Here is a 14131-nt window from a genome sequence, read left to right as displayed (position 1 = left end):
GTTTTTTTTTTTTTTTTTTTTTTATCCTGAGTAGTGTGAAGGGAGTGGTTGCTTCAAAACAGCAATAAACACTCAGAGCAGTTAACCGTGAAGCGCTCCAGAGACCAGCAGCCAACGAACACCAGTGGCAGAAGCCAGCACGTGGAAGAGCTGACCTACACTGTCCAGCACTAGGGGGCACTTGAAGGTGGCGGCTGGCCTGGCAGAGATCAGCAGCTGTCTGTGTCAACGGTTGGCACCCAGCATTACCTTGTGTCATCCGGTGACACCAGCGCAGCTAGCAGAACTGCGCTTTGCTGATTTATGGTTTCCATTTGGATCACACAAAAGAACCCTGGCTGGTGGTGGGCGTCAGTCTGCTTTCACAGCCTTCTGTACACAGATGGGGTGACCATGCCTCGTGGCCACCAGATGCCTATTAGCCCTAGCCACCCACTGCTAGGTTCCACCCACTGCTAGGTTCGTGTGTATGGCTCGTGGTCCTTTCCCTGGGTAGCTTGTTTCTTACTCCCGCTAGAGATGCCTCACCTGTTTTCCTCCCCGCTCATGACGAAAGGCGCAAGATCTGCACTTGGCGCTTTCTTCCCAGAGAGCACCCAGTGTTTTCCTCTGCGCAGATGTGGCCTCCTGTCCTTCCCCAGCGGGCAGGCTGGTACCTCCTTCAGAAGAGACCAGCTGCTCCAGTCCCTGGGATCTAGGCTTCCACTTACTGCCTGTACGACATTCCCTTGGGCTGTTTCTGCATCTGTTAAATGAAACATTTTCGCTTTGTGCGCTGGTGAAGTTTACCTGCGGTTTTCCTCACCAGGTAGACCCCCTTTTCCCCTTCTGAGAGCCTCTGGCCTTCCAGCTTTCCTCCCCGTTCCTCCACAGTGGTTTGGCCTTTTAAAACCCACTGTAGCTGGGTTTGATCACCCATTTTTGCACTCAGGATACTGAGGCTGCAAAATCGAGAGTTCAGGGCCAGCCTGGGCAACACAGCGAGTCCAAGGCCGGCCAGAACTACGTAGAGAAACAAAACAAAACCCAAAACCTTAAGAAAGGAAAAACCAAAACAAACACTTCAGCGCGCACTGTTGGACATAGTACCAGACCTGGGCCTGTAGGTGTGAAGACCCCTGGACTCCCGGGTCCAGTTTCACACACCGGGTTCCCAACTCCTTCGGCCCCCTCGGCTCCTCCCGAAAGCCCCGCCCTCTCAGTAGCCTTCTTGGGTTCCCAGGACCCTTGGGAACTTGTTTCTCAGGCTCCGCCTGACCCCACCCCTGCTTAGCCAATGGCACGCCCCGCCCTCTCCGGCCAGCCCCGCCTTAATCCTTGGCTCCCTGACCTTAGGCCCCGCCCACTCGGACCCTGAGGCTGCTCAGACCCCCTGGCCTGCCTAACTGCTGGCGGAGCGGACGCTGGCGCGAGGCAAGCGGGCTTGGAGCCTCTGTTCCGGCCCGCGGTCCCGGACCCGCTGGAACCTCTCCGTTCGTGCGACCCAGCGATCCTCAGCCGGTCTCCGTGAGGTCTCCTCCCCTGGATCCATGGAAGGAGGATAAACGTGACCAAGGCAGAGGCGGTGCCGCGCTGTGCCCAGGCTCCCTGGGCCTCTGAAGCCGGAAGCGCGGCATGCTTGGCCCGGCTTGGGGGGACCCTCGCTGCTCCCGCACCCGCGACTTCAGGCGGGGATGAGCCCGGCTAAGGAGCTGCCAGGTCGGGGCGCACCCGCACCTCGCACGAAGAGCCGCTCCTGGTATGAGCCCGGCTAAGGAGCTGCCAGGTCGGGGCGCACCCGCACCTCGCACGAAGAGCCGCTCCTGGGCCCGGGTCGGGCTGGGGGGCTTCTGCCCGGAGCAGCTCGCAGAGGCATCTGCTTTCACAGGCGTCGCCTGAGTGCAGCCTCGTGCCAGGCTTGTGGCCCTGGACAGCAGTGTCTGGAGAGCAACTTGTCACCCAGAAGAGAGAGCAGGAGTCCGCCACGCACCCTGCCCAGGCTGTAGAGACATCGCAGCGGCGCTGGACACTTAGGAGCGTCCCAACTGTGTGACGCCATTAAATGCTTTTGGAACACCATTTGGAGTCTTACATACATTAATAGAGCCGCATTTATGCCAGTGCAGCGGAAAATATGATTCTGGACGTATTGTAAGGCAAGAAGGCTCCCCTGAGGGCAGAAGTGCCCAGGGTCATCTGTGAGCGATGTTAAGGGATGTGGGAGGGAGCTCTATGGTGCTCTAGCCAGGCTCCCAGGTGCGGCTCCAGGTGCATCAGTTGGAGGCCAGGCCTCAAGATAAAGACAAAGCGACCGGGCCTATGTACTTCCCGAAGGGATACGAGGTAACTCAGCTGTTGCCACTTAGACCAGTTGAGCCTGATGAAGTCTAGATAGGCATCCGTCACCTCAGGAAGTGACCGAGATCCTTGGACCCATCACCTTCCTGGAAAGTTATTTGTTCTTTCCGTGTACCCTTGCTATGTTTCTTGCTCCCCCACTGGATTGCTATTACCTAAGTGATTATACTGATGACCTAATCGGTTGATCATCTTGAAACCACATTGGATCCATGTGGTTATGCTTTATAAAACTTCCCCTATAAAGTGGGGTCCTTGGCCACCTGTCCAGGACCCCTCTTGCCTCTCAGGAGCTAAAACGTCTCAATAAGTATTTCCTACTCTTAACCTCTGTTGTTCCTTAGAATTCATTCTTCAATTTTGGGGAGCATGAACTTGGCGTGTCTGACATCTAATAAGTTGGGAGTTACAATATTTCCCCTGTATCATTTGGAGGTCTGACATCATTTCTATATCACCACCATTCCTGGTTTCTACAGTGTTTGTTTTTGCATTTGGTTTTAGTTGATTGAGGATGTGTTTGACTGTCAGGCATTGCTCTAAGCATGAGTTTGTGCATTGATTAACTCTCAGGCAGACCTTGGGGGATTGTTACTTGTTCTATTTTGGCCATAGGCGGTGTCCTACAATCACCTAAGGGCACACCTCCAGGAGGATCTTCCTATAGGCCTTGCCTCATAGAGGCTCACAGAACTTTCCATTCCAACAACGATGTGGGGAGGGACCTGGGTGTGTCCAGCTGCTCCCTCTGTCTCCCTCATAAGAAATTTCAGATATACAGAAAAGTCAAAGAAACAAAGACTAGTCATAAGAATAGTATGATATCAGTATCATACTTCGATGCTAGTATGATAAGATAGTATCATATTCTCATATCATCTTTATCTGGCTCTACTGACCAATAGTATTTTGGCAAAATTGGCTGTGTGTTTTTTTCTGAATGCATTGAGGATTTTGCTGGTAACATGCTGTCATCTAAGAACACCAACACAATGCAGATTTCACACGCAAGAAATTTATTATGCTAATATTATATATAGTCCATATCTAAATCTTGTCACTATCCCCAAAAAGTCTTTTACAAGGCTTTTTTAAAAAAAATCTAGAATTTATTCACTGAGTACATGCTGTAAAATTTATTGGCTTTCTGCTCTTTTAGGAGTCTTTTAGGAGGAGACGATGGTGGTTGCTAGGGTCATGGCAGCCAGGAGAGCGGCTGATGGCCACAGCAGATGCTTCTTCCAATGAGGGACTGTCTGATTTGGTGGCAAGCTCAGTACTGGCCTACCGCGTGCCTGCTGTCCTGTGACCTTGGATCCTGGCCCCAGGGAGCGACTGGGCTTGTGGATGAGCCGTGAGGCGGCTGCCAAGAACCAAGCAAGTGCCGCAGCAGGAAGCCTTGTGGGGACGACAGTGGGGGTGACCCCAAGGGAGGGGTGGCCAGGCCCCCAGCATGGGGCGAGTGGGGCTGGGATGGGGCGGGGTTGGGCTGGTGTCTCTGCTCCCTGCTTTGCCTGTATCCAGCTATGTGGTTGTGTGGGGCTGCGGGGCAGAGCCCGGGGCAAGTCCACAGGGTCCTGCCGTGGGGCCCTGGCTGCAGCTGTGCTCTGGAGCACGGCTGTGTACGGAGCAGGCTGCAGGCCCTCCTCCATCTCCCTTCCTCCACAGCCTCCTCCTTGGCTCGTCACTAAGTACTTTTAGGTCACTTGTCCCACTGTGAGCTCCTGTTAACCCTGTCATTTTGTCATTTCCCTGGGACAGTGACAGAGACGACAACTCTCAGAGATCTGGGGTCCTCCACAGGCTCACAGCCAAAGGCAGCACTGCCACTTGATTCACCTCGCCGCTGTGAGCTCTTCCTGAGGGGTTGAGGTAGCCCTGCTGCTGGCAGCACCCAGCGCTCCAGCCTACCCCTGTGTAGCAGCTTCATCCCCAAAGGCGGAAGCCCAGCTATGCCCCAGCTCCACAGTGCATCGTGAGCAGGACACCCAGCAGGTACACGCATCGCGCCTTGTGGGCCAGCTTCAGACCCATCCCCAGCATGCTCGGCTCCCCCAAGACCCCAGCTGGTGGGGCTCAGATTCCCACGAGCACCTCCCATCCCCAGCATGCTCGGCTCCCCCAAGACCCCAGCTGGTGGGGCTCAGATTCCCACGAGCACGCCAGGTCCTGGCTTTGCCCCCCGTGGAGGACCTGATCTCCATCACGGACATCCTGATGCAGCTCTGTGCCCCGCACAAAGCCTTGTACTTGTTTTCGGACTGGCCTGGGCTGGGCCTGTGGATACTTTGTGGAGCTGTCGGGACAGCTACCTCCCTGGAGAGGACTCCAGCCTCTCACTAGAGGCCATGGATCACCACAGGAACACAGATGATAGGTGTTCTGCCACACTCAGGACGGCACAGGACACACACCCACTCCCCCGGGAATATGGCACCCGTGCTGGTCCCCAGGCCTTGCCGGAACTGTTTTCTATTTAACCCCACCTGAACTTCCACGAAAGAACACCTGGCACTGTCTGGCCGGCTCTCCTTTCCATGCTGTGCCTTGAACCCTAGGATTCAGACCTATGTCAGTCTCAGGAGTTGAGGTCTCCAGGCAAGGGCCCTTTATGGAGGGGAAGCTATGGATGGCTCCCAGTCGTGCTTCTGAGCTGAGCACACACACACACACACACACACACACACACACACACACACACACACACACACGCACACACACTCTTCTCCCCAGGTCTTTCTTCACCTCTGAAGGAGGAATGAAGGTCTTGGAAATTGTGTCCTGTGGGTCACTGGGGCTCCGGGCCTGCAGCCTCGTGGCAGGCCTGGCCTGTTTGAGCTTTCTGGTTTATAGGGCCTAATAGGTCCTACTTATTAAGCCCAAACCAGCATGAGTCACTTTCCCGATAACCTCAGCTGTTACCTCCCAGTTTCCAACTCAGGTGGGTCTGAGTCATCTCCACCATCCTCTTCGCTGCCTTCCCATGTTGCTCTTGGCGCTGTATTGGACTCTACTGAGGCACTAGCACCTGCACAATGTGAGGTGCATTGCAAAAATAAAATGGTCCGGCTGCGCGCAGACTGTAGCTGGCTTGTGCTCCGTGGGGTGGCACTTGCCTGTGGGCCTCGTGTGGGCTGAATATGGGGGTCACCCTCACTAGGGTGGCCGCCAGCTGGACCCATGAACCTACTGTCTGAGGGGCCTTACTCTTGGCCCGGCTGTGTCCAGGACCATGTGTTTAGGCCCCAGGTAGTGGTTGCAGAATGGTCACTGACTGGGGGCTCAGAGCACACACTGGACTCGGCTTAGAGTTCTGCTTTGAGGCCTGCATGAGCTGTCTTCCTGTATGGGTCTTCTTACCCACTCCCTAAATACCGAGTTCTCTGGAGGCCGTTCTAGGGTGATTGCCCGGGGACCCTCTGGAGGTTGGAGCTGGGGCCCGGGCTGGAATGTTTAGGGATCAAGAAGGTGGGACTCTAGGTGATTTTGACTCACAGGGAAGGTTTGGCTTTAACCCAAGGGGATTCGCAGGAAGTAGGAGGCAGAGATCGGTGGTCACTGGGTCAGTGTGTAAGTGACTCTGGGGAGGGACGGTGACCGAGCAGGAAACATGAGAGACCGGATCATCGGTCATCACCAAAGGCGATGGAGGAGGTGGAGGGTTGCAGGTCCACAGGGAGGGGTGGGCGCCAGTGCAGGGTCTCGGACCGGGTGGGCTGCCCCTGGGGAATGGCAGGGGGGAGCTTGAGCCAGCAAGGTCACCGGTCTCCAGTGACCCTGGAAGTGGAAGGAGAACGTGGAGGTCGGATTTGTGTGAGGGAGCAGGGTGGGATCGGTCTGTGCACCGCAGGAGGATAGGAAGAGTTTGGAGCTGCCCAGCCCCGGAGGCCTGGGAATCCGGGGCAGGTCAGAGGCGGACAAGTGCAGGCCTGGCAGATGGATGACAGGAAAGGTCCTCTCTTTGCCTCTGCTTGTGCTTGAGCATGAGTCCCTGGACCCCTAAACTGCACGTCCCACCTCAGCTGAGTCCTGCAGGAAAAGACCCCTCTTGGGAATCTCTATGCTTATGTACGCTTTGTGGTTTATTGGTTGGTCAGTAATTAAGATCTTTGCTCCGAAGTGGAAGAAAGCTAACAGAACATAGCCAAAATGACGATCGACAGATTTTACTGCTCCTGACACCTGTGCCTCCTTCGACCCCCGCCCGCCTACTTGGTTCACAGAGCGCGATCTGACGCACACCTTCCTCCCCATTCCAGGGCCCCCGGAACGCCTAGACGTTCGCCTTCCGCATCTCAGCTCCAGGGAGATGATGCTCTTCACCTCTGGAGGTCTCGGCCAGCCTGTCCTCCATCCTGTCTTCATTTTGGGGCCGGAGGTGGGTTTCGGCCCCCGGTTTGTAGTTGGCCTTGTGCTCAGGCCTCGAGCTCGGCCTGGGGTCCAGTTTGTCCTCAGCCCGATACTTGCCCTCTCCATCCCTCTTGAGCGAAGCAGAAGACATGGCTTTGGGCTTGGGGGGCTGCAGCCACGCGTGACTGAGGATCTCATCGATGTGCAGCCGCCGGTTGACATCCGGCTGCAGGATGCGACGGACGAGGTCCTTGCACTCACCAGACAGGTTCTTGGAGCGGGGGAAGTCCACGCGGTGCTCCTTCTGGGTACGCAGCATCCTTTTGATGTTGGAGTCGTCGTAGGGCATGCAGCCACAGACCATGATGTAGAGGATCACACCCAGGCTCCAGATGTCGTACACCTTGGGCTGGTAGGGGATGCCCTGCAGCACCTCGGGGGCGGCGTACGCTGCAGATCCGCAGAAGGTCTTGCTGAGGAGGATGCGCCCGCACCCGTCCCGCAGGCAGCGCTTGGAGAATCCGAAGTCGGACAACTTGACGTTGAAGTCCTTGTCCAGGAGAAGGTTCTCGCACTTCAGGTCTCTGTGGACGATGTCCAAGTCGTGGCAGTACTTGACGGCTGAGGAGAGCTGGCGGAACATCCTCCGCGCCACGTCCTCGCCCAGGGCCCCCCGACATTTTACGAACTCGAGGAGGTCTCCCTGGACGCCGAGCTCCATGACGATGTAAATGCGTCCTTCAGAGGTCTCAAAAATCTCATAGGTCTTGATGATGGAGCGGTGGTTGACGGTTGCTAAGATGTCCATCTCCCGAGGGAGGAATCTCTCCGCGAAGTCGGTGGGCGTTTTCTTGCGGTCGATGATCTTGACCGCCACGTTGAACTTGAGGCGCTCTGAGTAGGCAGACTTGACTTTTGCATAGGAACCCTTGCCCAGATTGATTCCCGCAACATAACCCTTCTTTTTTAGGACTGCGGCATCGTCCATGGTGCCAGGAACGGCTGGCGGCGCCGCCCTCTACACCCCCTCCCCACGCCAGCCGGCCGGAATTGTCTTCATTTTTCCTCTATGGGGAGCCCTCTGGCCAGCCTGGGCCTGGGCCTGGGGCAGCAGAACGCTTAGCATTGTCCCCAGGTGACTTCAGCAAATGAAGTCATAAAGCCAGGATTCCGGGCGTGGGAGGTGGGCCGGGGGTGCAGGACTCCTGGACTCCCAGAAGCCAGGCTGGCCGAAGAGGAGCACCCGTTTCCAAGCCCACTGGGAGGAAGCCTGCCCCTAAGACCATGGTCATGCGTGCTGCTGCCCTCTCTGGCTGAGGCTTCCCTGCACTCCTCAGGCCTGAGGGGAGGGGCCCTGAGCCGACCGGTGTCAGCGCCGTGCTCGTTTCCCGCGTTCGGCGTCCCTCACACGGGTCCTTCTCCCACAGGGGCCAGTGTCCTGCAGCGTCCTGACTGTGTGAAGCGAAGCTCCGGCCGAGGTGCTGCCTCTGAGCTAGTCCAGCCGAGCCAGCCGTGTTTCCGAGCCTGGCGCACGAAAGCAGTTCCATGCCTTTTCCTTGACCTGGGGCAGGGCAGAAGAGATGCTGCTGCTGCCTCTTTGGTGAGTGGGAGAATTTGTGGGGGTGGGAAAACGAGCAGCCCTGAGGATGCCCCAAGAGCGTGGGCCTGGGCACCAGGACAAGCAGATGCACACTCCAAGGAGTAGGACTGGTCTGGACGATGGGTAGGGCTCTGACCAGACGGAGCAGATACGGAGGCACATAGATAGGAAAGAACTTCTGAGAATGGTTGAGAAATAGAAATCAAGAGGGAAAGGCTGTGGGTTTTTTCTTTAGATGACAGGCAACCATTGTACGATCCAATTTTAAGATGGCAACTGGCTGCAAGAGGATAATTGGCTTGGGGCGACCGTAGTGATCAGAGCCTTGGGGCAGGTCCAAAGAGGCTGGGCAAAGGAGGATGCCTAAGAGACAGGAGAAGCTGGAACAGGGACAGCCTGGATGTGGTCGGTGAGTGGAGAGGCTGTGTCCAGGGCCTTGGTGTGGTGAGGAATCCTGGGGCTGCAAGCACTCGGCAAGCTTCTGGGTAGGGAGAAAGGGCCAGAATCTTCCCACTGTGGACGTTGGAGAGGTGTGGCAGGGTCGCCTATTGGAACTCTGACTTAAATGTCATTTGAGTCTCAGCTGTATTTGGTACCCAGTGCACGGATTTTTACTTTGGAAAATGGCATCCCCCTTAGCTACTTTGCAAACTCTGATATCCATTTGTCGTGTGTCGCAGGCACACTTTGCCCCGAGGGAGGTGTCCAGATAGGGTGAACCAGGGGTGCCGTGGTCCTGGGGAGAGCAGGAATGCCTGTTTCTATATGGGGGCGGTGGGGTGGTAGGTTTCAAAAAGTAATGTAGGATCAGCAGGGCTCCAGCCAGACAGGCGTGTATCTTTGGCCAAGGCACCATGGTGGGGACGTACCTGGAACAGGTAGGATGTGTCTTGTGTGTGCAAGCCAGAGTCAGCATGCCAGGCCAAGACAGGACGGGAAGGGTGAACGTTGAGCCCACAGTGAGCACCTTCTAGCAGCACCAGCCTCGCAAGTCTCACCTGGGCTGTGTAGAGCGCTGCTGGTTAATAGATTGAGCTCGGTGCATTCCTTTCTCCTGGGGACTTAATTTTTCCAAAGTGACCAGAACTTCCCTCCTTGTGTCCAAGCAGAGGCTAAGATTCGCAGGCCAGGACCCGGAAGCATCACATCTGTCCTCTCCTGCATCCCCTGCAGTCCCAGTGCTCCCTCTGGTGCACCCTTCTGAGTATCAGCCTTCTCAGCTGACCCTGACAACTCAGCCTCCCCTTGTGTGCATTCTGCTCTATTGGGCCCTGCCTTTGCCCGGGACAGTCTGTTCTCTCCGGTTCTTAGGAGACATGCCAGAGCAGGCAGGTATCAGCCTGGCATAAGCCCAGAACTTCCGGGCATTGTGTAAGTGGCTTCATCCACCACTCTGTGAGCCTGGGGAGTGGGCACGGTCTGCCGAGGGCAAGTTCACGACACGATATGATTACGGCGCACATATGGATGAGGACCCGGGGTGAGGGGCAGCAGAGGAAGGATGAGTCAACAGGGCCAGGCCAGGCCCGGGAGGCCCTTCCGGTATGAGAGAGCTTCCTACTGGGGTGGGAGCCAGACTGGGTTTAGGAGGTGGGTCTGACTGCTGTGGGAGGCAGTGGGGAGGATAACGGGCTGTGTGGTGAGGGAGGTGGACTGGATGTGGAAAGAGGTATAGGAGCTTGACGGACTCTCCTTCTCTCAGAGGTCTGGGGGTTGGGGTCTTTCCAAGGTGGGTACAGGCTGGGCAACAAGGTACGTTGAAATGCTTTTGTTTTGTGTGCATTAAACCTTCAAGACCCCCCCAGGTTGTCCAGATTAAGGTGGAGAGAAAGGGGCTGCCGGGAACATGGCACAGGCAGCCGCAGCACATGGCAACCAGTGGTGCTGCTTAGATCTTCAGCTCCAAATGCAGCCAGAACCAAATCTCCCAGTGTGCGAGTCTCTGGCCTCCCCTGCTGCAACAGCTGTCCCAGCCTCTCTGACTGCTGCAGCGGCTTCAGCCAGGGCCTGAGCTAACAGTCTGGGCTGGCTGAGCACCCTGGGATGGGTTTTCCCATGAGTGAGAAGCAAGAGGGAACCCAGAACTGCAGTCACCTGGGCAAAACGTTCATCTTGGTGTCCGAACTAATGCACAGCACTGAGACTGCTTGTTTAGCGGTGTGCGTTGGGAAGCCAGAGAGCCCGGGACTGAAGTCAGCTGGAAAAAGACATGAATCGATGATTTATTGTTCATTATGAAGTTCAAAGGGTGGAACAAGAAACCAACAAAAAGAATCCAGCACTGTCTTTCTTCTCTGGCTTATCCTTTGATTTCTCTGCTTTGTTCCCTGAGGCCTCCTGCCTTATTACTAGCTGTGCATTTCTGGAGACTGCTGACGGTGGTGAGGAGCCGCCTCTGTTTCCCTGGTCGGCTTCAGGCTGCGCTTCTTGCTCGGTAGGAGACCTCCTCTCAGAGCCGAGCTCCAGAGTTTCTGAAGACCAGGCCTGGGGAGCTCTCCAACTCCTTGTTTTTTGTTTTATTTGTTCCCCAGTATCAGAAATCGAACTCTGGACCTTGTACTTTCCAGGCAAGCACAGCGCCACTGAGCTACATCCCTAGACCTCCAACTCCTTGCTGATAGCTACAGAACACAGACTGTACCTTGGGCTGCACCCACCAGTGGCTGGGGACCTCTTTACTGTGTAGCTGCTAGTTGACATCGGATGGTAGCACGTGGTAGATGAGGTCCTGGCACCCACTGGTCAGGTACTTAAGACACAGGAAGTTGTCCTAATGCTCCTTTTGTGGGCGCGGCATTTTCATGAAGTTGGAGCTGTCATAGGGCTTGGAACCACAGTCCCTCGTGTCTTAGAGGACCAGGATTAGGCTCTTGACGTCAGATGGGTAGGTTCAGTGTTACTGGATGGAGGGTCTCGCCGGGACTTCTTTCCAAGCTCTTGCTGTCCTGAACAAAGAGTTGGACAGAACACACATAAAAGGCAGTGAAAGTCTACATTTATTTATTTATTTGGTGCCAGGGTTGGAACTCAGGACCTTGCGCTTACCGGGCAAGTGCTGTTACCTCTGAGCGACATCCCAGGCCCCAAGTGTACATTTATTGAAGGCAGAAAATAAGTCAGCTCTGCAAAGTGAGAGTAAGCCAATGAAAAGGCTCAAAGTGGCCTTATCATTAAAGGGAAAGAAATCTTTTGTATCTAAATTCCTGAATTATCTTTCAGGCATAAGGCCTTGGGAAAGTTGTCCTGTCAAACACTCAATCATACCAGGTATAAACTGGCCTGTCAAAAAATTCATGTGTGGGCTGGGGATTTGGCTCAGTGGTTCTGGTGCCTGCCTCTAAGCACAAGGGCCCAAGTTCGATCCCTGGTACCAAAAAAAAAAAAAAAAAAAAAAAAAAAACACAAAACATATTTGGTCTCCACGCGGTTTTTGAAAAAAAAAAAAAAAAAAAAAAAAAAAAAAACCCAAAACTCATTTGGCTTCCTGTCACGTGTAAATGAAGGATCAGGAACAGAGTCTTTTGGTTGGTTGTGCCCATGTGCACAATGATTAGAAAAGAACAGCTCTGGTTGGTCTTGTGAACAGTAGCACCAGATGCAAATGAAAGACTGAAGACAGCAGGTTTCTGATTGGTCCGAAATAGCCCTTTTTTTATTGGTTCTATGAACAGTGAAGGTGGCATCACTGCATTGGGAGCACAGCCCCTCAGGGGATGAGTAACGCCACTGACCCGCCAAGATCTGGCTAACTTCCGATGGCCGCAGGCAGCACTTGGAGAAGCTGAAACCAGATAGCATGATGTTGACAGTGTCCTTGTCCAGGAGGAGGGGCGTGGGCTTGAGGTCTCTGTGGAGATGGATGACTTAGGGCAGTGCTCGACTGCCGAGGACAGCTGATACAGCTTCCTGAAAGCATCTTTCTCTTTCAGGGCTCCTCCGGGGCTTTAATGAATTCAAGGAAGTTGCCCTCCACCCTGAGTTCCATCCCGATGCAGACCTTGTGTGATATCTCAAAGATCTTGGTTTTGTTGATGGAAGGGTGCTTCTTCCTCAGGGGCTTTTTGGTGGTTGATTATCTTGACCACTGTGCTAACCATTAGGTACTCAAACTATGCGCATTTGACTTTCCCCTTACAAGCCCTCTCCCTGGTTCTACCCACGGTACAGCCTCTTTGTTTCAGGACATCCATTCCATGTAAGGTGCTAGTGCCCAGTGCCGCTGAAGCTGCCACCAAAATCTCTGCCTGGGACTGAAGGCAGGAGGGTGCCGGACTGCATGTGGAGCAGGGGCTGATGACTAAACCAGGTTGTCCCGGGGAATCCGGGGCAGGTGGCCCTGTAAGTCAGGGTACCAGCAAGAAACAGAAGACTGATTTAGGATACTCTCAAGAGGGCTTATTATAGGGATCATTTACCAAAGTGGGGAGCAGGGCGAGGGAACCCCAAGGGTAGTGCCGGTGTCCTAAGTAGCGACAGACCCCTGGGCTACGTGGAAGAGGGAGGTAACGGTGGCATGGAAAGAACTACCCTGAGGGGGCGACTCTGGGAGAAGGCAAGGGTGTAGGATGCAGGACTCCCCGGGTTTTGATGAATTCGAGGAGGGCAGCGCTACAGGCCAGTGGCAGGAGGACATCCGCCATCTCCTTTCCTTCCTTCCCTTCTGCTGCTGATGCTGTGCACGCGGGCAGCCTGCAGGGGCCCAGAGCAGGGCTGAGAAGGGTGCGGTTGGGTCAGCAGGAGCGAGGGCTCCCAGCGCACGCATCACTGCCCCTTCTCCCTGGTGGTTTGCGGGGCTTCTCCATCTCCCTATTCTTCGCTCTCCCAGCCTGAACCTTTGCTGGCCTGCTTCTCTTACGTGGCTCTGCAGCGGGGTGCCTGGCAGGAGTTGTGCCCCAGTGAGTTCCCTCTTAGGGACCTTCCCAGGCCCTGGGCCCCGCTGCACTCCCAGGGATGCGGGACGGAAGGCTGCGTCCAGATCCCACGCTGAGCGTGGGCCGCTGCTCCTGGGAACTTCGTGAGGGCAGCGCAAGCAGCCAGAGCAGCGCTGAGCAGGGGCCTTTTGCCCGCTGGCAGGTGACCCCTCTGTGTTGACAAGCTCTGTGTGCAGCAGCTGCTGTGGGCCGTGTCCTGGAGGGCAGAGGATCCCTCAGGGGCTGGTGAGACAATCCCACATCATTGCTGGGAGTGTAAACTAGCACAACGTTTATGGAAATCAATGTGGAGATTCCTCAAAAAGCTAAAACTAGAAATCCTGTTCAACTCAAGGCTGGTTTCAACTTGGACTTCACCTTGACTATATTGGGCTAGAGTGAACTGCCCTCTCTCACCCTTGGGACCACACTTGTCAGCCCTCATGTCACACACTGGAATCCTGGGACCCTCAGGAAGACACTCAAGGTGGGTTAGTGAGATGGAAAAGGAATCTGACCTCTCTCTCTTTTTATTTTTTTTTTTTTGTACCGGGGATCGAACTCTGGCCCTTATGTTTAGTGAGGCAGGCAGCAGGACCACTGAGCTAATAGCCCAAGACCTTTCTCTTTTTTATCTAAAAGGGGTATGATTCTCCCAGCAGCTGTCAGGTGCCTCCTCTTGGTCTGGGGCAACTAGCCAGTGTCTTCCTACAACCCTGGGGTTGTTTCTGTGGCCCTCTAGGCCACGCCTTAGGAGCCTGTGTGACTGCATCCTCCAGAAGGGGCAGCTGCAAAATGACTGCCTATTAGGAAGGCATCAGAGTCCACTGCTAAGGCTGGGGGTTTAGCTCAGTGGTGCCGCCGCCTGCTTTGCAATCACAAGTTCCCGAGTTTGATCCCCAGTACCAAAAAAAAAAAAAAAAAAAAAAAAAAA

At 55.0% G+C, this 14131-nt stretch overlaps 2 protein-coding genes across 2 annotated transcripts in view; one reads left to right on the top strand and one right to left on the bottom strand.

Annotated features, from left to right (window-relative positions):
* Positions 1-6411: 6411 nt before the first annotated feature.
* Tssk2 (testis specific serine kinase 2) lies at positions 6412-7794 on the bottom strand. Its single transcript, XM_010603725.2, has one exon. The coding sequence runs from the start codon at positions 7673-7675 to the stop codon at positions 6611-6613; it is 1065 nt and encodes a 354-aa protein (XP_010602027.1). The 5' UTR covers positions 7676-7794; the 3' UTR covers positions 6412-6610.
* Positions 7674-14131, top strand: part of LOC104848280 — a 28737-nt gene continuing 22279 nt past the window's right edge. Inside the window, exons 1-2 of the mRNA XM_033762272.1 lie at positions 7674-7739; positions 7823-8287. Of these exons, the coding sequence (XP_033618163.1) occupies positions 7674-7739; positions 7823-8287 (531 nt within the window). The remainder of the gene's footprint in view (positions 7740-7822; positions 8288-14131) is intronic.

This window comes from Fukomys damarensis, unplaced genomic scaffold (assembly GCF_012274545.1).
Source record: "Fukomys damarensis isolate Sample0158 unplaced genomic scaffold, DMR_v1.0_HiC HiC_scaffold_12, whole genome shotgun sequence".
Classification (NCBI taxonomy): Eukaryota; Metazoa; Chordata; class Mammalia; order Rodentia; family Bathyergidae; genus Fukomys; species Fukomys damarensis.
This window is presented reverse-complemented; position numbering and strand designations above follow the sequence as displayed.

Coding starts and splice junctions, on each gene's coding strand:
- Tssk2 (XM_010603725.2), bottom strand. CDS start 7,675: ATGGACGATGCCGCAGTCCTAAAAAAGAAGGGTTATGTTGCGGGAATC.